The sequence below is a fragment of the Herpailurus yagouaroundi genome, unplaced genomic scaffold (genome assembly GCF_014898765.1).
Source record: "Herpailurus yagouaroundi ecotype Mexico unplaced genomic scaffold, PumYag 187, whole genome shotgun sequence".
NCBI lineage: Eukaryota > Metazoa > Chordata > Mammalia > Carnivora > Felidae > Herpailurus > Herpailurus yagouaroundi.
This window is the reverse complement of record NW_024412418.1, coordinates 18,252,114-18,275,341: the sequence shown is the minus strand read 5'-3', so window position 1 is coordinate 18,275,341 and position 23,228 is coordinate 18,252,114. Positions and strand designations below refer to the sequence as shown.

The 23,228-nt window shown below is 46.1% G+C and overlaps 1 protein-coding gene across 2 annotated transcripts; it reads right to left on the bottom strand.

Moving 5' to 3' along the window:
• Window positions 1-217: 217 nt before the first annotated feature.
• Window positions 218-21,334, bottom strand: CD59 (CD59 molecule (CD59 blood group)). Of its 2 annotated transcripts, none has more exons than XM_040495486.1 (4): window positions 21,202-21,334; window positions 10,065-10,146; window positions 8,427-8,531; window positions 218-1,745 (listed from the first exon to the last, which is right to left on the bottom strand). In XM_040495486.1, the coding sequence occupies exons 2-4, from the start codon at window positions 10,135-10,137 to the stop codon at window positions 1,543-1,545; spliced, it is 381 nt and encodes a 126-aa protein (XP_040351420.1). In that variant the 5' UTR covers window positions 10,138-10,146; window positions 21,202-21,334; the 3' UTR covers window positions 218-1,542. The 2 variants fall into 2 exon arrangements, with proteins under 2 accessions (XP_040351420.1, XP_040351421.1); XM_040495487.1 differs by lacking the exon at window positions 21,202-21,334 and adding an exon at window positions 17,938-18,105.
• Window positions 21,335-23,228: the final 1,894 nt, after the last annotated feature.

The window sequence follows — 23,228 nt, the reverse complement described above, 5'->3', positions numbered from 1 at the left end:
CAAGGGAATTAAAGACGCTGTAAGGAAAAACACGGAGCCAGTAAGTAACCCAGACCACCAAGGCAATGCTAGGTTTTGTTGAGGAAGGTCCTAGTCGTCTCTGTTCAAGTAAGGGCATCAACACGAGACAGCTGACACTGGTCACGCTCTTCTCTTTCAGTTGCTACCACTGGGTGTCCCGCATGTTGTTTTCCTTCCGGGCCAATAACCACGCTCGTGCATTTGATTAAATTTTATTTTTGGAAGGGCATTCCTCCCGGTTTGTTGAGATTACATAATCAAGGGGTCTTAAAAAAATGTTAATCATGAAAGCCTAGCATCATCTGCAAAAATCAGGCTATGCTGCTAAGTACAATCAAGATTATAAGAACACAAATGTCCTTAAGTCTACCGGACCTTAAGAAATATTCACCATCACCCACTAGAAAAAGGCAAAACGTTGCCCTCCTGAAAAGGTGGATCACTTTTCAGGAAACCAGAAGAGTTTCCCAAAGCCTTAACAATTGTGATTATGTTAATAACCCTTACACATGCATTTTACATTTTACGCAATCTGTGCTAAGTCAGCTAGGAGTCAACAGGCCGGAAGTTGGCAGGCAAATCACACCCTTGCTGTTGCTGCTGTTCGTGAGGACACTTGGAGGTCCCCACCTGCAACTCAGAGGCTCTTCCCATTGTGTTCATACAGTATAAGTACACGTATGAAGAGACTTGCTACCAGTACTATGCAAAACAAGCACACTTAATACCGCAAGTCATTTTTAACACAGGATGTCCAAATGTTCAGACTTTTAACTATGTGAGACAAAGCCAAGATATCCCACCATTCCAATAAAAAAGTGGGAGGGGTAGTTTTAACATATCATTAATATGTCCTATTAAGTTTTTCTAGGGAAGACAGAGTAGCCCATACACAATCTAGGGACAGAGGAAAACTCAGATCTCGGAAGACCTGGGGTTTCCGTGCCCCGCCATGTGGAGGGCTTACCTTCTTCCTTGCCAGACACCTGCTAGTTGCGAAGACCAAGGTCATTCCAATTGCTCTGCATTAGGAATTTCACTGCCCCTGACAGCCCACACGTGGAAGGTTCTTTGTGCCTGCGTGGCAGCACAGGGCCCGTAAAGGGAGAGGATGAAAGCATTCCCCGAGAGACTGCTGAAAAGAACCCCCTGCCCCGGTCTGCCCCCAAAAGCACTCATGATACTCTTTAACTACATTCAAGGAATGAGACGGGAAAGAACGGAGACACGCAGAGTCTAATGTACTCCAGCGGCCACCGCAAAGCCGGTCTTGCAACAAGCACGTGACCTAGCTCAAATCGCCCGCACCTCCCTCTTCAGTTTCTTCCCTCCGACGGGTCTTTGCTGCCAACACGACCGGTCTTCAAAGGCGCTGAGTCTCTTTTTTTTCCAAGTGGCTCAAGCTAGTTTTAATCCTTCCCAATAGGATCCAGGTGAAAATAGCCTTGGGAATGCAGCAGCAGGGGAAACAAGGAATATACAGAAGCAGAAAGTTTAGGAGAAGGGCCTCCCAGTGTTGAGTTAGAGACAAAGGTGCCAGGCTGCTGCCAGCAGCGGGGTCACCAGCAGAGCCATCTTCCCGGAGACAGTGGTGCCAAAGCTCCTGTTACACAGGTCCTGCTGGCAGCAGCGGTACTGGAGCTTCTGAAGCCCCAAGGAAGCCGAGATGCGCTCGAAACTGCAGTCCGCCAACTTCCAGCACTGGTAGTAATAGGATTTGGGCTCTGTGGGGGAGACACACACACAAGGGTGAGCAAGTGGGCAATGTTCTGTGCCTGCCTTCGAACTCCTGATCCTACTTCTTAGAACCTAGCTCCGAAGGGAAGTAGAGACATCCGGGCAAGAATACGTATCCTAGTCGGGCTATAAAGGGGAACGATTGAGCGACTGATGATGCGGCTCGAAAAGGAACTTTTCCCTAAAACCAAAGTCTCGTGAGAACCCGCACAGCTGTGTGTGGTGGGAGCCCACAGGGGATCGTGCTGAGGTTTTAGGGGTTTGCTAAGATTTTTAAACACATACTCCCATTGATCCAACAACCTTACTTCTAGAATTTGCTCTATGAAGTTCCTTGTGAAAAAGATTAGGAGAGATCCTCAAGAATGGTTACTGCAGGGGGCGCCTGGGTGGCTCAGTGGGCTAAGCATCCGACTCCAGCTCAGGTCATGATCTCACGGTTTGTGGGTTCGAGCCCCGCGTCGGACTCTGTGCTGACAGCTCAGAGCCTGGAGCCTGTTTCAGATTCTGTGTCTCCCTCTCTCTCTGCCCCTTCCCTGCTCGTACTTTGTCTCTCTCAAAAATAAATAAACATTTAAAAAAATCCCTAAGAAGTGGAAACCCACATGTCCATTAATTGGTGAATACATAAACAAAATGTGGTCTATCCATACACTGGAATATTATTCAGCCATAAAAATGAATGGAAGTATTGATAACGTGTGATAACACGGGTGAACCTTAAACACATTATGTTTGGTGAAAGAAGCCAGTCACAAAGGCCACAAATACTGTAGAATTCCGTTTATATGAAATGTCCAGAACAGGCAAATCCATGGGGACAGCAGGTAGATTAGTAACTTCTGGGTTATGTGGCAGGGAGGAATGGGAAATGGCTACTTAATGGGTAAGGATTTTCTTTTCGGGATAAAAATATTCTGGAGTTAGTGATGACAGACGTGCAACCTTGTGAATACACTAAAAGTCACTGCATTGTATTATTTTAAATTGTATGTGAATTATATCTCAATAGAATGGATGCAGGACAATATGTAGAATGAGAGCCATCTGTGTAAATAAAGTGTATGTGTGGAGGTAAATGCATTAATTTTTTTCTGGAAAAATCCCCAAGGAATTTAACAGTGTTACCTTCCCAGAAGACTATCCTTCATTTATATATTGCTTATGAACCGAGATTTTTTTTTATTTTTTTTATTATTTTTTTTTTCAACGTTTTAATTTATTTATGGGACAGAGAGAGACAGAGCATGAACGGGGGAGGGGCAGAGAGAGAGGGAGACACAGAATCGGAAACAGGCTCCAGGCTCTGAGCCGTCAGCCCAGAGCCTGACACGGGGCTCGAACTCACGGACCGTGAGATCATGACCTGGCTGAAGTCGGACGCTTAACCGACTGCGCCACCCAGGCGCCCCTAGATTTTTTTTTTTTTTAAGTAATTGGATAACTTTTTAAAATATTTTAAACTTCATTTAAAAATCATTAGACTATTCAGTAATATAGGAAGAGTTTCCAAGAAAACATGCCACTATGGTCCCAATCTTTGCACACATAGAAAAATAAAAGCCAAAAGCATATATGCCAACTATCCCATGGTTTTTTTTAGTATTCAGAAAAATGAAGGGAAAAACAATGTGTTAGTTGAGAGGAATTATGGTAGATTTTCCTCTCCGAAATAACTGTCTATGTGCCAAGACTGTGTGCTACAAACTGGGGATATACAGACATAGGAGGTATGGGCCTTGCCCTGGAATCCCTTTCTTATCTTCTGTGCTGGGAAAAAAGAAAAAAAAATGCAGATACCTATTTCCTTATTAAAGGCTTGTAACTAAATTTCATTCATGGCTGGGAACAAAACTACATTTTTAAAAAAGTTTTATTTATTTTGAGAGAGAAAGAGATAACAGGTGCACAGAAGCAGGGGAGGGTCAGGGAGAGAGGGAGAGAGAGAATCCCATGCAGGCTCCGCACCATCAGCACAGAGCCCAACTTGGGGCTTGATCTCACGACCTTGAGATCATGACCTGAGCCGAAATCAAGAGTCGGACATTTAACTGACTCAGCCACCCAGACGCCCTCAAAACTACATTCATAATTGCAAATGTAACTGTCCCACCTCCCCCTCAGAGGGAATGTGTGTTTGGACTGAATTTTAATGAAGTTTGGTCAAGTGGCAGAGGCCAGAGTGTTCTAGTGACTTTACTTTCTTGGTCATCGGTATTTAAGAAGATGCCTCCAATAGAGGATGCTGTAGAACAGGGCAAGTTACTGCTTTCCATAATACTAACCAGGCAGTGGAACTGGAAAAACATTAAAGCTACCAGAATTTTAATTAGGGGAACCTAACAGCCTGGAGTGAGCAGATAGCAATTTATTAATAATTGCTACCAATTAATCATTTACTATGTGTCCTGCAGTGAGCCAAGCATCTGCTTCAATGGTCTTTTTAATTTTTTTTAATGTTTATTTTTGAAGGAAAGAGAGACAGAGCATGAGCGGGGGAGGGGCAGGGAGAGAGAGGGAGACAGAGTCTGAAGCAGGTTCCAGGCTCGGAGCCTTTCAGCACGGAGCCTGACACCAGGCTCAAACTCATGAACTGTGAGATCACGACTTGAGCTGAGGTCAGATGCTTAACCAACCGAACCACCCAGGCGCCCCTCTACTTCAATGATCTTATTTGCATAACAACCTCTGATGTGGTGAGCTCACCAAAGCCTCCGTCAGAACCACCCAAATAAAGCAGATTATATCAGAGTCACTGGAATGTTAGAGGTTCTCTCTCTGCTTGACGCATCATCCCGGCTCTCTTTGAAGATTTAGTTTGCGTCTAACGTCACCAAGCAACAGTCCCTAATTGTCCTCGGCACCTCTAAGTGTGCCCCTTGTTCAGAAGGTCATAAGGGCAATGATGGCTTGGCGCAGTCACGAGGCTTCTGCCAGAGTCTAAGCACGTGGTTTGTAATGCTGGGACATGGCCAGGATGCCAGGAAGTATCAGCTGAATTCACACTCAACGCCTACTTCTCTTCTAGACTCACTCTGTACAGCACCATCATGTGCGTTTTCTCTTCAAACTGCCCCCCTGACCCCAGAAGAGAAGTATGCCCACTTTCTAGTTGGGGAAAATGTGGCTAGAGTAGTTGAATGATCTCTCCAAGGAGTACCTGACCTTTGACTCATGTTTTTGACAGTGTGCCCTGCCTCTCCCAGGAGACGTCAATCCGAGCTGCAGGGGGATTTAGGTGCTCTGTTAGTATCTGTCTTACTGCAAGGTCAAAACAGCTCTAGTTCAAGAACTGCTATTACATGTCTGGCCGAATTTGGGGACTTCTGTACATAAGAAGAAAAATATTTAAGATTCATGTTATCCCTTTTTAAAAAATAGATTTTATTCTTTAGAGGACCTTTAGATTCACAGCAAAATTGAGCAGATGTAGAGTTCTCAGCCCCCTGACACCTCTGTGCCCACCCTAAAGAACCTCCCCGTTATCAGCATCTCCCCCCCCGCCCCCCCCCCCAGTGGGACACTTGGTAACAACTGAGGAACCCACATGGATTTATCATTACCATCCAAAATCCATCATTTACGTTTCGGTTCGCTCTGGGTGTTGCATGCAATTTGACATACACGTGGCACATGTCCACCAATATAGTATCACACAGAGTAGTTTTGTTGCCCTAAAATCCTGTGCTCCACCTTTTCATCCCTCCCTCCTTCCTGCTAACCCCTGGCAACCAATGACCTCTTTATGGTCTCCTTTTGCCTTTTCCAAAATGTCCTACCATGGAATGATACATTACGTAGCCTTTTCGTATTGGCTTGTTTCCCTCAGTAATAGGCATTTAATTTTCCTTCATGTCTTTTCATGGCTTGATAGCTCATTTCTTTTTAGTCCATTGTCTGGATGTACTACAATGCACAGTTCATTTACCCATTCACTTACTGAAGGGCATCTGGTTGTTTCCAAATCTTGGCAACCATGAATAAAGCTGCTAGAAACATCTGTGTGCAGGTTTTTGTGTGGACAGAAGTTTTCAACCCCTTTGGGTATATATTCAGTGAGTGCTGAATCACACAGTGAGAGCATATTTAGCTTATTTAAGAAACTGCCAAGCCGCAATTTTGCATTCCCACGAGCAGCGAATGACAGTTCCTTTTGCTCTGAACCCTTGTCAGCATTTGGTGTCAGCATTTTGGATTTTGGCCACTATTAATAGGTGGGTCTTGTTATTTATACGAACCACTTTTTCTGCCCCAAAGTTTATTTTTATTTATTTTGAGAGAGAGACAGACAGAGAGAGAGAGCAAGAGGGGGAGGGGCAGAGAGAGGAGGAGACAGAATCCCAAGCAGGCTCCATGCTGTCAGAGCAGAGCCAGATGTGGGGCTCGAACTCACAAACAGTGAGATCATGACCTAAGCTGAATTCAAGAGTCGGATGTTTAACTCACTGAACCACCCAGGCGCCCCTACACAAACCACTTTTAAAAGTGGAACAATTCATTATAAGATAGATAAGTTTTGGATGTCTCACATATAGCATGGTGAGAATAGTTACTAATATTGCATTGTATGCTTGAAATTTGCTAAGAGGATAGATCTTAGTGTTCTCATCACACACAAAAAAGGCAACTGTGAGGTGCTGGATGTGTTACTTAGATCACTGTGGTAATCATTTCACAATGCATACAAATATCAAATCATTACACTGTGTACCTCAAGCATACGCAATTTTTCTCTATCAATTGTTGTTCAGTAAAGTTGGAAAATTTTTCAAAGAAGTTTAACAATCAGAAACAATGGGATTTGAGAGCTGGAAAAAAGATTTGGCTCTACTTCCCTCCTTCCCTCTCCTCTTCACCTCTACCATCCAATACACATATTACATTTCATAAATGAAAAAATACAGGCAGAAGGAACTTACTGGATGGAGGCAGGACAGAGATGGGAGATGGGAGCTCCTAACTGCTAATCTAATTCTTACTCTACACATAATATTGCCTTTATTCTGTTAGTATCCAAAATCTATAAAGAACTTCTCAAACTCAACACCCAAAAAACAAATAATCCACTGAAGAAATGGGCAAAAGACATGAATAGACACTTCTCCAAGGAAGACATCCAGATGGCCTACCGACACATGAAAAAATGCTCAACATCACTCATCATCAGGGAAATACAAATCAAAACCATAAGGAGATATCACCTTACACCTGTCAGAATGGCTTGCATTAACAACTCAGGCAACAACAGATGTTGGCAAGGATGCGGAGAAAGAGGAACCCTTTTGCATTGTTGGTGGCAATGCAAGCTGGTGCAGCCACTCTGGAAAACAGTATGGAGGTTCCTCAAAAAACTAAAAATAGAACTACCCCACGACCCAGCAATTGCACTACTAAGCATTTATCCACGGGATACAGGTGTGCTGTTTTGAAGGGACACATGTACCCCCAAGTTTATAGCAGCACTATCAACAATAGCCAAAGTATGGAAAGAGCCCAAATGTCCATCAATGGATGAATGGATAAAGAAAATGTGGTGTGTGTGTGTGTGTGTGTGTGTGTGTGTATATATATGTATATATATATATGTATATATATATATATGTATATATATGTATGTATATAATGGAGTATTACTCGGCAATCAAAAAGAATGAAATCTTGCCATTTGCAACTATGTGGATGGAACTGGAGGTTATTATGCTAAGTGAAATTAGTCAGAGAAAGACAAAAATCATGACTTCACTCATATGAAGACTTTAAGAGACAAAACACATTAACATAAGGAAAGGGAAACAAAAATAATATAAAAACAGAGAGGGGGACAAAACAGAAGAGACTCATAAATATGGAGAACAAACTGAGGGTTACTGGAGGGGTTGTGGGAGGGGGGATGGGCTAAATGGGTAAGGGGAATTAAGGAATCTACTCCCGAAATCATTGTTTCACTATATGCTAACTAATTTGGATACAAATTTAAAAAAATAAAAAATTAAATTAAATATAAAAAAAATATTGCCTCTATTCTCTTATTTGGAAATGACACTTTTGTGGAGGGAGGTGGGAGAGATGTGGCTGAAGAGACACAGATGATCAAGGTTAACTTGATGCATGTGCTCATACATAACTGTGTTCAAATATTTGTGGAGTGAGTGGCCATGTTCTCTCCAGGGGCCTTATTGTGCTTTCTACATTAACAATGAATTATTATGGGCCTCTCTATCGAGGTAGAGGACCTGTCCTACACAATCAAGGACCTTGCATTGTAGGGCTTGGAATTTTAGCCACATTCCAGGAATTTATATCAAAATTATCAGATACTCCAGTCAGATAGGATAATTCTGATTTGTCCTTACTTATTGAAGGATTTCTTCTTTCTAGGCAAATTAATCTTCTTCTCCTTTCTATTGGGTTTTTCTGAACCTGTGGGTCTCCCGAGCCTTTTAGTTCACCTGATATGTTCAGTATTCTTTGTGGCTGACTCTGGAAAGGCTTTGTGGTAGAGTACAGAAGAAGAGAATAACCTTGAAGGGTGTTTTTATTTTTCTCTCTTAGATGACAGTTACTGCTTGTTGAATACAAGCCTGATGAGAATGAATGTGGCGCTCATTTTTTCCCAGGCCCTCCTCATCCCCTTACAGTTAGGAGGCAGGGAAGGGGCAGGCTCTTACCGGCTTCAATGTAGAGACACGAGTCAAAATTCGATGAACAAACGGAGGTCTTAGTGCAGTTACCACTCACTGGTGACACACAGCTGTAGCATGTCAGGCTATGACCTAGAATCAGAAAGAAACCCGTCAGGACTTGTTAGAGCAACACTAACTTGCCGTCCTGGCGGAAGGAGGCCCACCATCTGCACTCGGTGGGACGGGGGCTCACAGCTCACAGCGCGCTTCCATTCCCACACAGATCCATAGCAGATCTATTTTTCCAACCTCAAACTGCAGTCCCAGCAGCAATTTTTGGACCCTGATACAAGTACAAAAAGAATTTCCATGTGTCAAAATCCCTAGAACTGTGCAAATGAGAAGCTTCCTCTTACCCTCAACTAGAAGTGATTTTTAAAAAGTGATTAATTTGTAGCGATGTATTAAAAGGTAACTATCAAGAGAATAAACTAACAGAATTCTATAAATGCCTTCCAGGCAACGAATACTCTGATCACATTCTCATAGATCGATAATCAGTTATGTGGCAGTATCTGTCTGTGTGAAAGGACATTTTTGAAAATGAAATATGTAAAATCTCATAGAAGAATGTCATGGTGAAACTCAGACCAAGTGTGGGTTTTAGAACCCAAGAGCTAACTTGCAGTTGTAAGGCCAAAGCATATATCCATCCCCAGGGGGGAGGGAATTTTCCAGAAGGCCAGAAGAAAGTGGCTCCTCACTATCTGAGCATATAGGAGCCAAGCTCTCTAGAGCATCTTAAATGGCCATGTTCGCCTTCCCTGGTGTGAAATCCCACCTAGCAGACGACTCTCCATCTGTGAAGGTTCCAGATTAACCTTTGAAAGGTCAGTCCAAATAACTCCCTCCTACCACTTTGTTTGCAGATGACGAGACAGATGCCTGGAGCCAGGCGCCCTCCCATAGGGTGAAGGTGGTGGTGGTGGTGGTGGGGGGGGGGTTAGCCCACTCTGCCTCTTCCTTCCTGAGGGCGTTGGTGGCCCGTGTGGGAGGGGAGCCACAATCGGAAGGGACAGAGACGCAATGTTTCTGCAGTCCCCTCCTGTTCCGGATGAGCGTACACACGCATGAGAGGGGAGAATGTAAGAGGGAGGGTGAATTCTGGCTCGGATCCTGGAGACGGCCGTTTGAAAGGTTGTTCCTAGGACTGAATCTTCTCCTGGCTAGAGCCAGAGTTCATTTGGTTTCTTCTTCTTCTCTTTTTTTTAAATGTTTATTTATTTTGAGAGAGGAAGAGAGAAAGCAGTGAGCAGGGGAGGGGCAGAGAGAGGGGGGAGACAGAGAATCCTAAGTAGACTCCCCGCTCCCAGCGCGGAGCCCGACACAGGGCTCAAACCCGTGAACCATGAGGTCCTGACCTGAGCGGCAATCAGAGTCAGATGCCCAACCGCGTCACCCACGCGCCCCTTCATGTGGCTTCTTGACAAACCTTTAAACAGTGGAACCAAAGTTCACCTTTGGAAATTCTGTTGGGCAGAAATATTCATAGCTACCATGTTCATTCAGTGTGCAAATATCCACGTACCCACATGCTAAGCATTGGGTCAGTCTTGCTGAGGTCGACGAAAAAGTGAGCGCATGACCTCATGGTTCAGATCCATGTCCCCGGGGACCGCTCACCTGAATGGCAGAGGACGGCCAGGATGAGCAGGAGCACCAGCAGGATGAATCCTTGGCTTCCCATCGTGATCATCCACAGACTCTGCAAGGAAGGGACACAAAGGGTGGTCACAAACCAACAAATGGGTGCTGGTTATCTCAGAGACCAACAGCTGGAGGGCCTGGAGCCTTCAGGTAGCATGGGGAAGGAGTTAGCAGATCGAGAAATGGTCTAGAAATGGTCTGGGGTGCCATGAACCAAGGTGCTCTCCTGGTCCCTCCTCTTGCCCCCAAACCTCAGGTTACTAAAGAAACGCTGCCGGTCCTGGGAGAAGGGTGGCTGTGGGAGTCAAAGTGCACCTGGCCGAGAGTCAGCAGTGCCCGGGCCCCAACCCCAGCTCTCACCTACAGTGGCCGTGAATAAACGTCCACTCCAAGCCACAGTCGTCACGATCACGCAGTGGGGATAGCACTCTCTTCCCCATAAGTGTTGTTTAGTCAAACGGGAATACGAGAAAAATACTTAATTCAGCAACTACAATTCCCACTCTGCTGGCCCCACCCGAAGCCGCTGGCTGAGCCGGGGCCTAGCAAGGGTCACCTTTCCGGGCCATGTCACTAAGTGTGTCAGGCCAGACAGGTGACACTGGTGCCCTCCAGATGCCGGTGCCTGCTGCGGCAGAACAGGAGGCAAAGGTTTAGCATGCACAGAAGCTCCCCACCTTAGCAAGTGTGATGGAGACACCGCCTTGTTCACCTCCCCCCCTCTGGGGAGGTAAAGAGGGGTCTGGGTGACTTTGACGACCAGTCCCACTACAGTAATGCCTACGTGGGTACAGTGAGCATCAGGGGAGGAGACGGAAGGGTTGAGATAGCTCAAACCCTTTTCACCCGATAAGGAAGGCAAAGCACAGAGAGATTTCTAACTGAGTAAGTATAAGTCAGCTCTAAGAAGTCTCCCAATCCCACCCCTACCTTCCCGCCCCCCTCCTGAAACAAGGAGGCAACAGTGCCTCTAAACCAAGATGCCCCACAATCTAGGCGCCTCAGCCCCACAGGTCAGGACTTCTGCCTGACAGGCCCAGGGTCTCCTGGTAGGTGAGCCCCCCACCCCTCTTTAAGTTAGGAACATCATCTCCACACCTCTGAAGGTCATCCTCTGCTCAGAAATGGGCTGAAGATGGTCAGGGGAGGGGTGAGAACCAGAAAGAACAGATTCTGGCATTGCTCAAAGAAAACACTGAGTAAGTCATGCCTGGATCAAAGAGACACGTTGCTTTCCTGATGTGTGGGGAACTAGGAAGAAAACCAAACAGGGCCTGGCCTTTCTTTACAAGTTGAATAACTTCTACCTCCTTCTGGCCTCTTCAAAATCTGCAACAACCTACTAATGGCCACCCCCCCCACCCCCATGCTGAGCCTCCTGGGGGTTAGCTACCCACAGCAACCCCATACAGTGAGGATTGGAGGTGCCCAAGGGCAGAGGTTAGAGCTCAGATGTCGGAGTGGCAGAGATCTGGATGTAGGGCAGGTTATGCGGCTGCAACCAGGCCTCATTCACTTCATCTACAACAAGCGGCGGGTACAGAGGTGCGATCCAACACCGTGAGGATTTATGGAGGTAAAACAAGTTAAATGAGTATGTGCTTGACACAGCCAGGCACACACAAGTGGTGGATGTGTGGATGCACACCGACTTCTTGCCCTAACTCAGACAGGCATGTCTACTACACCTCCTGTTCTGAGTACCTGAGTACTGGGATCTTTCTTCCTGGACCCTCCCCCTGAGAGGTGGGGGCCCTGAGGCCTCCGTACTCTAAGTGAAGAGGAAGAGGCGTCAGCCCTTCCTGCTGGCATCCTGACTGCCCTGCAATGCCCTCTGCCTGGAGCCAGAGGAGTGAGAACCCCTTCTACTCTCCCCTTGCTAGTGAGTGACCTGGGCCTGGGCACACTGCCAGCTCCCCGCCTGGCTTCTCACGTTCACCAGTTTCTGGGCAGAAAGGATAACTGACACGTTCAAGTTAGACAGGGCTCAGGTCTGTGAAGAACAAGGAGAGGAAGGTATTAATCTGAGGTCCCCCACAGCAGGGCAGGGGCTACAAAATAAGAACGGCTGCCACGTCAGGTGTCCCCCCTGGAGGAGGAGGAGGGAGGGAGCTCCAGGCCAGGGTCAGGAACTGGGAAGGTGTCAGGCTGGCAGGAACTTCCAGGCTTCCCCTGGAATGGTGACAGCAGCATGACAAACGGGGCCATACACAGAGGTGTCCCCTGATGAAGTGCATCGGAAAGAACCTGCCTCCTAAGAAACGCTCATCTCTTAACAAAAGCAGGGAAGAAACAATGAGCTGCTTAAGGGACAGGCTTTCCTGTCTGGTCTGGAGAGTCTGAACAAGGCCTTGAACAGGTCTGGCTCTGCCACCTACGTGCTGTGAACTCAACCTCTGAACTCCACTCTCCATTCATTAGCATGGGGATAAGTACACATACTGCATGGTACAACACCCGGCACTCAAGAAGGCACTCCGAAAGCAGTCGCCACTATAGTATTACTGAAGAGTTGTGAGGTTACCAGGAGGAAGAAACTGGGGAGGGAGGGGGTGATAAGAGGGAGGGGTGTGGAGGGTAGACAGAAGGTAGCATTAGGTGAGGAAGCCAGACAAACGCCCTGGAATGGATGAGCCGGGGACATCTAGGGCACCAGACGTTAAGGCAGCCCCCAGATTTTGGGGTTGGATGGAGAGTGTCAAGGCTTGGTTTCAACACATCACTTTGCTGGCTGGTAGTCACCGTGGCCGCTTCCGTGACATGGCTGTGGGAGGGGAGGGCAAAGATGGCAGAGGAAGAAGTGGCCAGTGTGCTGATACCAAGGTTAAGGTGTTCAAATCGAAATGAGACCAAGCCTTCGTTAACCACTACTAAAATATCAATTTCCAAGGGCAAAATGTTGTCATGGCAGGAGAGGGAGGAAAGAAAACACCTGATTGCTTTAAAGCTGTTTTATAAATGCCCCCAACATGTTGACAGTAGTTAATGCTAAGACGGATTATTTATGATTTCTTATTTCTCTTCCTTTACTTTTTGCCATACTTTCCCCAGCTATTCTATAATGGACCAGGTATTACTTTTATAATCAGAGATATTGGGAAAATCCACACATAACAAATGTTTCCCTTTTGGTGGTCACATAATATCACCCATCTTTTGGCAAATCTTTCTTCAGAATTAAATTTTTTTTTTTCAACGTTTATTTATTTTTGGGACAGAGAGAGACAGAGCATGAATGGGGGAGGGGCAGAGAGAGAGGGAGACACAGAATCGGAAACAGGCTCCAGGCTCTGAGCCATCAGCCCAGAGTCTGACGCGGGGCTCGAACTCACGGACCGCAAGATCGTGACCTGGCTGAAGTCGGACACTTAACCGACTGCGCCACCCAGGCGCCCCTTTCTTCAGAATTAAAACAAAAACAAACTGAACCTCATAATTTCAAACTCTTACCCCCTAGTCTAAAACACCCTCTGCTTTAAACTTTATTTATTTATTTTTTAACGTTTATGTATTTTTGGGACAGAGAGAGACAGAGCATAAACGGGGGAGGGGCAGGAAGAGAGGGAGACACAGAATCGGAAGCAGGCTCCAGGCTCTGAGCCATTAGCCCAGAGCCTGACGCGGGGTTCGAACACACGGACCGCGAGATCGTGACCTGAGCTGAAGTCAGACGCTTAACCGACTGAGCCACCCAGGTGCCCCTGCTTTAAACTTTAAAATGATGCCCATAAGTTAAGTGTACATCAGATGCTCTGCCATGACTTTCCCACTCCACCCAAGCCAAACACTTCCATGCAAAATGCACCCAGAGGGCCCCAACACTCTTCTTTGCTAAGCACATTAACTCATTTAAACAGCGGATTTAAGGGGCACCTGGGTGGCTCAGTCGGTTAAGCGTCCAACTTCAGCTCAGGTCACAATCTCATGGTTCCAGGGTTTGAGCCCCGCCCTGCATCAGGCTCTGTGCTGACAACTCAGAGCCTGGAGCCTGCTTCAGATTCTGTGTCTTCCTCTCTCCCTGCCTGTCCCCTACTCACGCTCTGTGTGTGTGTGTGTCTCTTTCTCTCTCTCAAAAATAAAAAAACAAATTAAAAAATTAAAAAAAATTTTTAAACCGTGGATTTAATTATTGGAAACAGACTAAAGTCATTCTGAATAAAGTCCAAAGACTAAAGATGGGTAAGCCTCCTGGAAAATACCATTTTGGAGTTGTAATACACACTTGAAGCCAGTCTTAGGAAGTATGGACAGGTTTTCCTGGGTGACTCTGAAGCTGATTCCTTCAGGGGTGCTCCAAATAGGCTTTTCATCTGCAGGAATAAGTAAACACTAGAAGATAGATAAGCGCTGTCTAAAACAGTAAACATTTGGCAACATACATGGCTATGAGTAAATTAGGTTCTACGGTGGGGAACTGCACAGCCATGAAGAGGGACAAACAGGGAAGGCTGTTCACAATGTATTAAGGAAAAAGCCAGTTTAAAAATAGCTATAATCTTATTACTTTTTGTTGAAAGTGATGCTTGGAATACTATATCAACTTTCCTGAACAGTTTTGGAACATGTGGTTGATAGAACAGTAGAATTATGAGCAGCTTGTTCATGCTTAAATATATTTTCTTAACAATAAACATTTTTATAGAAAGAGTTCTGAACGTGATAGCAGGATATGTTAATGTACTTACAAATCATTTTACTTGCAGCTTCAGTTTTTTTCCTACTACTCAACCTGATTAGGTATAAAAATATATACCACTTTTCAAAATTGGCTTGAGGTAAAAAAATGTTTTGTGTACATATCCTCTCCTATGTCTATCTGGTGACAATTATTTTAGTCACACTCTGTATTGGTAAAATATGAGGCTTGGGTGATTCTCTTGCAGTCCTGCAAGAGAGAGCTATATTCTAATCCCACTTTGCTGCCGATTCATAGAACCTTAAAGCGGTCAAATGAGAACTGACGTGTTCCTCATTTGTGAAGGGATAATGATTATTCTATATAATGAAAAAAATATAAGATTAATATGTGAGGGTTTTAAAGTTTAATATGGACTAAAAAGTAGCAGTTTAAGGAACAAACAAGCAGACAAATGTACATGCAATCCTGGAGTTACTCTGTCTTGGGCTCAGTCAGACCTGACCTGGAAATAGTATTTTTACTTCCTAGCGGCCAATTTCTGAATTCTTTCCCGTTTATCAGGATAGTAAAATAAACAGGTGTAGAACCCAGGAGAAATAGTTGAAGGAAGAAACCAGGACTCTTCTATTTGAAAAAATATAGTCAGAGACAATTACTGTCTTCAGATATGCTGAGGGTCACTGAGAAAGGGAGGGAGAGGTTATCCTGTGTAATTTCCAAAGGCAGCATCAGGACTTCCTAAGGAACAACTATTTGCCTCCACCCCATCCCTCCTACCTTCCTGCTGTGTGTGAGGCAATGTGCAGAGTATCAGCACATCTGGAAAGCAATTCCCTTGGTAAAATGGAAAAAAACTTCTCATCACTTGACAATGTTCAAGCAGAGAGCAGAGATCAAGGATCACAGACATTGCAGAAAAGGTTCCTGCAGAAGGCAGCAAGGGGTTAAAACCAAAGCTCTCAGAAGTACAAAAGATTCATTTTACAGTAAAACCAACCTGATAATTATTTATTCATTTGCATCCACCTGAGATGGAAGAGGAAGCTGAAACGTTGCAAGGCGATTTACAAATACAGACATCCCTGATCAAGTTCCTGAAAATGCTTTAGGTAGCAAATTTATGGATAGTGTGAGCCCACATTCCACCCCACCCCCCATATTCCATTATTGTAAAAGGAAAACAAAGGGATGTTACGGTCCATCCAGAAACTCCAACCAGTCCTTCCAAATAACTATCTAAACAATTCATAGAACTTGAACATGAAGCATTTAACACATCACTATTTAATGACACAGCTTAAGCAAATGAAAGGAATTCACTGGTGAGTGGGCATATTTACTGCCGTTAAGTAGGTTCACTCTCAACACCTACACCCCATTCATCCCACAACAATTATTTATGAGCCCCCTGTGAGCAGGTACTGTGTTAGGCGCTGTGTTAGTGACCAGTGAACCAGGCAAGGCCCCGCCTAGAACTTTATAATCTAGTGGAGGTAGACATCACCTAGTGCTAAAGACTAGAAAGAAAACAAAATAAGGAAGCAGCACCGGTTCTGAAACGCAAGTGGCATAAGAGTCACCTGGAAGGCCATTAAGCACAGATGCAGAGCCCCATCTCTAGAGGTTCTGGGTCTTGGGTCTGGGGTGTGGGGGACAAGAATTTGCATTTCTAACCAGGAACACACCGAAAACCACTGGGTTAGAGGGTGACCAGGGACAAGGGTGAGGCTAGTTTAGATAGGGCTGGAAGCGTCTCTCCCAACAATGTTGTGAGAGAAGCTGTTAGTTCTAATTAAATAATTAAAGGCTTCTTCTCCTTTTAAGGGCCTGTGTGATTACACTGGGTCCAATGTTACTGAATGCATTAACTGTATTTAATCCTCACACAATGTTGTAAAGTAAATTTAATCTGCCTCCATTTATCAAAAGAGGAAACTGGATCAAGGAGGGGAATGAATTTAGGCAACTGTGGTAGGCAGAATAAATAACACCTCTCTTCCCCAAAGGTGTCCGCGTCCTAATTCCCGGTACCTGTGAATACTGGCAACCTTAGATGGCAAGTGACTTTGTAGATGAGATTAAGGTTACAGCCTGTTCTGGATTATCCATAATCATGTGGGCGATTACATTGAAGAGGACAGGAAGGCAGTAGGATCTGTCAGAGATGTGAAAACAGAAGCGGGACGCCTGGGTGGCTCAGTTGGTTAAGTGTCCAACTTCAGCTCAGGTCCTGATATCAGGGTTTGGGAGTTCGAGCCCCACATCGGGCTCTCTTCGGATCTTCTGTCTCTCTTTCTTTCTGCCCTTCCCCCACTCATTCCTTCTCTCTCTCCCCCCACCTCAAAAATAAATAAACATTAAAAAAAAGAAAAGAAAATGAAGCAAGTGGGGGAGCCTCATTGACAGCTGGTAGAGCATGTGACTCTTGATATCAGTGTTGTAAGTTTGAGCCCCACGTTACAGACTACTTAAAAATAAAATCTTAAAAAAAAAAAAAAGAGGAAGAAGAAGAGGCAAGAGATTCAAGGAGGAGGATGGAGCTCTCTTACTACTGCTGATTTTGTGAACGGATGAAGCGGGGTGGGGGGGCCACAGATGAGGCATACAGGTGGCCTCCAGAATAGTCCTCAACTGACACTTGACCAGGAAACGGGACCTCAGTCCTCTAACCAAATGGACTCTATTGTGCCAATAACCTGAATGAGCAAGGAATGGCTTTTCCCACAGAGCCTCCAGAAAGGAACACAGTACTACCAACACATTGACATGAACCTGGTGATGCCCACAGCAAGACTTCTGACATACGGAACCACAGATTTAATTAATCTGTGTTGTGTTAAGCCCCTAAACTTGTGATGATCTGTTTTAGCAGCAATAGAAAACGGATGCACCAACCCCAGAGCTGGTAAATAGTTAAAGCAGCATTTAAACTCAGCTCTGAGCTTTTACCCACAGTTAAACTCTCTGGAGAGGAGACTTCTCGTGAATTCAGCTTCTGAAGTAAATTATTAAGCTGGGGCCACCAGAGAAGAGACTTTTATATCGATGCTGGTTCCAAGAGATTCACAGATACCCATCAGTTTAGTTTCTGCTCCTGGGAGCGTGGCACCTCAGAGGCTGATGAACTTTAAGGCCAGAAGTGTCCTCAAAAATGAAATCTAGGGTTCTCATGTTCTAGAAAATTATTGGAACCCCAGGGAATGAAGTTACCTGTCCTGAGGCAACATGTTAGTTGCAGAGCCACACTGGGTGGGTCCTGCTTCCATTCACCAGGGGCTGGTAACTCACAAGTGGCTTAGTGTCAGAGGCTTGGAGCTTTGCCTCCTTATCACCTTGGGACACATATAGTGCCTGCTGCAGCCACGTATACAGACACCCCTAGACAAAAATCAGTTACCCAGTTCACAGAAGTAATTACATCAGAAGGTAGAGACAAACAGAAAGCCACCATCATAATGAACAGCCCCTCCCAGCCACCTGGGAGGTCCCACTGCCAGGGACAACCCCCCCAAAACTCTCTAAACCACATAAATCTGCAGCTTTCCCTACAAGGGCCTTCTCTGCCATTTGTTCCAGGACTGCAAGAGTTAGAGGTCTCCGAAGAGGGCCTCTTATTAGAGAGCCAACTCATGGCCCTGCCCTTTGAGGTTATACATGCATAGCCAATGGTTTAGTGAAGATATTTCACAAAGATACAGAGCTTAGATAAAAAGTACATATTCCCCTTGAGGAAAACCTCAAGCACCTCTGGGCTTGGTTTTGTTTTTTGGCATTCTGCCCGAAGTTTAAGAGCTGACCCAGAATTTGTAATTTGCTTCTTTTCAGGAGCTGGTACCTGCAGCTGTCAAGGTGAATTCCATTACACAGCTGCTCTCCTCATTGTAAAACCCACTTTCTTTGGGCTTTGATTTTCCAAATCACTCAGTAATAACGGGCTGTTTTCCTTATATCAAGGTTCAGCAAATGGTTTCCTGTTTCTGCTTTAAAAATACAGAAGTGACAACTTGTAGGCATTTTTGGTTCTCTGCGAGGCAAGTCTTTATCTTCCTTGGGGTTACAAATCTACCGCCAGAGTAAATAACCACATTTAAAAAAGTGTTTTTTAATGTTTATTTTTGAGGGAGAAAGAGAGAGAATATGAGCAGGGGAGGGGCAGAGAGAATGGGAGAGAGAGAATCCAAAGCGGGCTCCAAGCTATCAGCAGAGAGCCTGCTCGGGGCTCCAACTCAGGAACCGTGAGATCATGACCTGAGCTGATGTCAGATCCTTAGCCGACTGAGCCACCCAGGCGCCCCATAAATGACCACATTTTGAGAAATGTTAACACCCCTAACAATGAACATTCTGAGCTGTATGTATCTTCCTTGGAGAAGTGGGCGTAAAATGCCCTTATGGGGAACAGGAACAATTGCTGTGGGGACACCCAAAATACTAATAGCCACCATTTGTGCCTCACAAACAGGTGCCAAACTGATTTCCACAAATTACCTCAGTCCTTTTAACACCCTATGAAGTAAAGCCTATTATTTTACTGATAATAATGTGAGGTTAAACAGCTCGCTCAAGATTACCCAGCCAGTAAACAGCAGAGCCAAGATTCAAACCCGGGTGTGCTGCCCAGGCCCTTGACCACTACACCGTGACACATGAACTTGGTGGTTGTGAATTCACCATTTCTATTCATGCACACCAAGCTTCAAACTCTACCTGATTCCAGGTGGATTCCAGAGCCACGGTCACCAAGAGACAGATTAAGCTAGGTAAGGTAGGGCAAAAGTGGTAGAAAAGAGGTGTTTTCCTGAGAATCGAACACAGAGTCATCTCTGGGTTAAGTCTCCTACGTTTGAAGTCTTTACCTCCATTTCACAAATTGTTTATTATCACAAGCTAACCTTGACAGGGGCCCTATGTAGGCTATGTCTCTAAATCTGTAAAATGTACGGGCTGATTTGTTTAGAATTAGGTAGAAGTATTGCAGTTGAGAGAGGTGGGCAGCCAGGTCTCCACTGGGGCCCCTTAACCTCTTGAAGAAAGTCACCACCAAGTAAGAACATGATTTTTAAATTTTTTTTTTTCAACGTTTATTTTATTTTTGGGACAGAGAGAGACAGAGCATGAACGGGGGAGGGGCAGAGAGAGAGGGAGACACAGAATCGGAAACAGGCTCCAGGCTCTGAGCCATCAGCCCAGAGCCTGACGCGGGGCTCGAACTCACGGACCGCGAGATCGTGACCTGGCTGAAGTCGGACGCTTAACCGACTGCGCCACCCAGGCGCCCCAGAACATGATTTTTAAAAGCACCAGCTGGTGGGCGCTTGGGTGACTCAGTGGGTAAGCATTTGATTTTGGCTCAGGTCATGATCTCATGTGGACTGAGTCCCAGATCGGCTCCTGGCTAAGCCTGCTAGGGGTTCTCTCTCTCCCTTTCTCTCTGCCCTGTCTCCGCTCGTGCGCGTGCTCTCTCGCTCTCAAAATAAATAACATTAAAAAAAAAAAAAGGCATCAGCTGGTCACAACAGGAGGTACCATGGCCACAGCCGGTTATAGAGAGTAGGAAAAGCACCGTCAAAAGGAAAGCGTGAGAAAGTCTCTGGGCTAGCGCCTTCACAAGGTGCAAGATGAACGCACTATTTCACAACCCGGGCCTGCCCAGGACAGAAGCAGGAAACCTGATCTCAGAAGTCTCTGCCAAGGTGAGTCACTAACTCCAGCTCCTCTCATTGTGGGTGCGTTCCAGGCTAGCTTCCAGAAGCCATTTCCATTGCCCGGCCGCCGCCCACGTGTGTTAGTTAGCTAGCCGAGAGATGGCATATGTGACGCGGCGCATTTCCAGGATCCATGGAGAACCTGCTTCTCGTTAAATAACAACACAAACCTCGATTTAACATTGCTTTGCAAGTCCGCTGCCAGACTCCAGGAAGGGGGTAGCCCCCTCAAAACAAAATGTCTACGTTTCGGTCCCGCCCTTTTTCCAATTCCAAATTTGTACAGCTAGAGAAGGTCTGTTACCACCTGGCACGGAGCGGGTTTAACCTCCTTTCGAGGCATGATTTCTCTTCCCTAAGGTGCAAGAGCTTCCCTTCAGAGCGAGCCGAGGGCAGGTGGTCGGGGTTCCAGGAAGATATTCCCTAGGCAACGGAGGGCACAGCGCGCAGGATTTGGGGTGTTTCAGAAAGGGCGCCCACTCCTCCCCCCCTCTCTTCTTTTTGTTAACAAAAAGAAGAGAAGGGAGGGAGGAGTTGTGCAGGGCTCTCCTGGGCAGCCCCAGGCAGGCCACCAGGGGCCTCCGGTGCCGGGAAGCCTCGGGCCGCGGGCAGAAGGGCCTGGGGGAGGATGCCGAGAGTCGCCACTCCTCCTGGGGTCTCCGCCCGCCCCGATCCCGCCACAGGTGAGGGCACGCACCGAATCTAGCTCACTGCAGCCTCAGGTTCCGGGTGCGGCTCGGACCCAGCCCAGCCCAGCCTCCGGCCTTACCTGCCAGCAACCAGGGTGTCTGTTCCAGCGCCGCGCGGCCCGTGTGCTCTGGCCCCGCAGGTCTTTTCAGCCTGGGTCGCTGAAAGCCCGGAAGCTCCGCCCCCTCCCGCTGGCCCTACCCCCGCGGCCGCTAGGTCTGGCACTCGCGCGCCGCAGTCTGGGAGCCCAAGGTCACCCAGGTCCTAGAGCGATCTGTAGACGCTTGGAGCTCACCGCGCGCGCCCAGACCACCTGAGCGACGGCCGCGCAACCAGCCCTGGCCAGGCAACGGGGCAGCCACTGCGCGCAGGGTGACTCAGGCCACCCGCCCAGATTCAGAAAAAAGACCGTGGCCACGAATAGATTAAGATCTTTAAAACCCCAGAAACGGAAAGTTTATGTCCTCCTCTGATTTGTTTTAGGAAACAAATATATGAAAAGTCCATGACTTCAGATTTTCCGTTCGTTAAAAAAAATAAAATGTTTCAAAAAACTTTATTGTGCCCATGCCAAGCCCCCACTTGGCCTGGCTGTCAGGTTCTCCAACCCTGCTGCAGCCTGAGTCTCCTTTTTTTTCGTAAGTGCATGAGATACCATTTAAGTAGGGAAATCATATAACTGATTATGACATGTGCTTTCTACCACGATCCTGATGGCTTTTGGATGTCAGGGAATGAGTTTCAGTTGGTGGTGCCCAAATCTTGGTTTTCCTCTCTAGAAATGGGAGTCTCAAACCAAGACTTGCTTTGATATTTAAAATGTGTCTGCTGAAAACAGCAAATACAGGGGCGCCTGAGTGGCTCAGTCAGTTAAGCGTCTGACATCAGCTAGGGTTATGATTTCGCGGTTCGTGAGTTTGGGCCCTGGTCCAGCTCTGTCTTGACAGCTCTGAACCTGGAGCCTGCTTCAGATTCTGAATCTCTCTCTGTGTCTCTCTCTTTCTCTGCCCCTCCCCCACTTGCACTCTCTTTCAAAATAAATAAAGACCTTAAAAAAAGACAGCAAATACATGTATTTCCTTGTTTACTAAACTCTTTCACATGCATTATCTCATAGGCATCCTATTAGCTATTGCCTCCTTGTAACTCTTGGATTCTGAGATGCCACCCTCTCCTGGTTTTGCTTCCAGTTTCTTGATCTTTCAGGCTTCTTTTTTTAAACATTTATTTATTTATTTATTTTGAGAGAGAGAGAGAGAGAGAGAGAGAGAGAGAGAGAGAATGAGTGGGGGAGAGGCAGGGAGAGAGAATCCCAAGCAGGCTCTTCGCTGTCACACAGGGCCCAATGCAGGGCTCAGTCTCACAAACTGTGACATCATGACCTGAGCAGAAATCAAGAGTCAGAAACTTTACCCATTGAGCCATCCAGGTGCCCCGTCCTTTCAGTCTTGAGCCTTTTCCACTACCTCTCATAAATCTGGTGTTGCCAGGTTGGACTGAGAACCACTGCTCTGTGCTCATTGGGTGAGAACACTGCATCTGCTTGGTTTTACCTTGGGGATGTGCATTTGCAGGTAATTTGCAAATCTATATTCTCCATTCCTGACCACTCTCCCTCAGTTTTCATATTCATACCTGACAGCCGGAACTAGTGTGTCCTACAGGCTTCTTGAATTCAAAATGTGTCCAAATTTCATCTCCAGTGTCCAACTGCATTTCCTGCAAACTTTGTTTTTCATAAATGAAGCCAGAAACCTGGGAATCAACTTTGATTTCTTCCACTCTTTCACATCTAATCACCAACTCCTACATAATCATGTAGATATCGGTTTTGTCTTTTCAGTCCGCTCCCACTGCTAATGCTCTAATTCAAGCCGGTAGCATGTCTTACTTGGAGTATTACAAGTCCTTCACACCAGGTCTCCATGCTGCCCGTGTTAATTTCTGCATCACTGTCCTTACGTGTACCCCCTCCCCCACTTTTCTACCTGTTCACAGGACGGTTGGAAACCTGGTTGGCTTACCTCTCCAGCCTTATGTTTGACTTTACTTTCCATTTAATTGGTCCCTTTTCTCATCACCCTTCCTGGGTTATAATAGGACTGCAGC

Excerpts from the sequence above, each read along its gene's own strand:
- CD59 (XM_040495486.1), bottom strand. The coding sequence starts at position 10,137 with ATGATCACGATGGGAAGCCAAGGATTCATCCTGCTGGTGCTCCTGCTC. Across the intron at positions 8,532-10,064 it reads GGCCGTCCTCTGCCATTCAG|GTCATAGCCTGACATGCTAC; the intron begins GTGAGCGGTCCC and ends TTCTGATTCTAG. Across the intron at positions 1,746-8,426 it reads GTGTCTCTACATTGAAGCCG|AGCCCAAATCCTATTACTAC; the intron begins GTAAGAGCCTGC and ends TCTCCCCCACAG.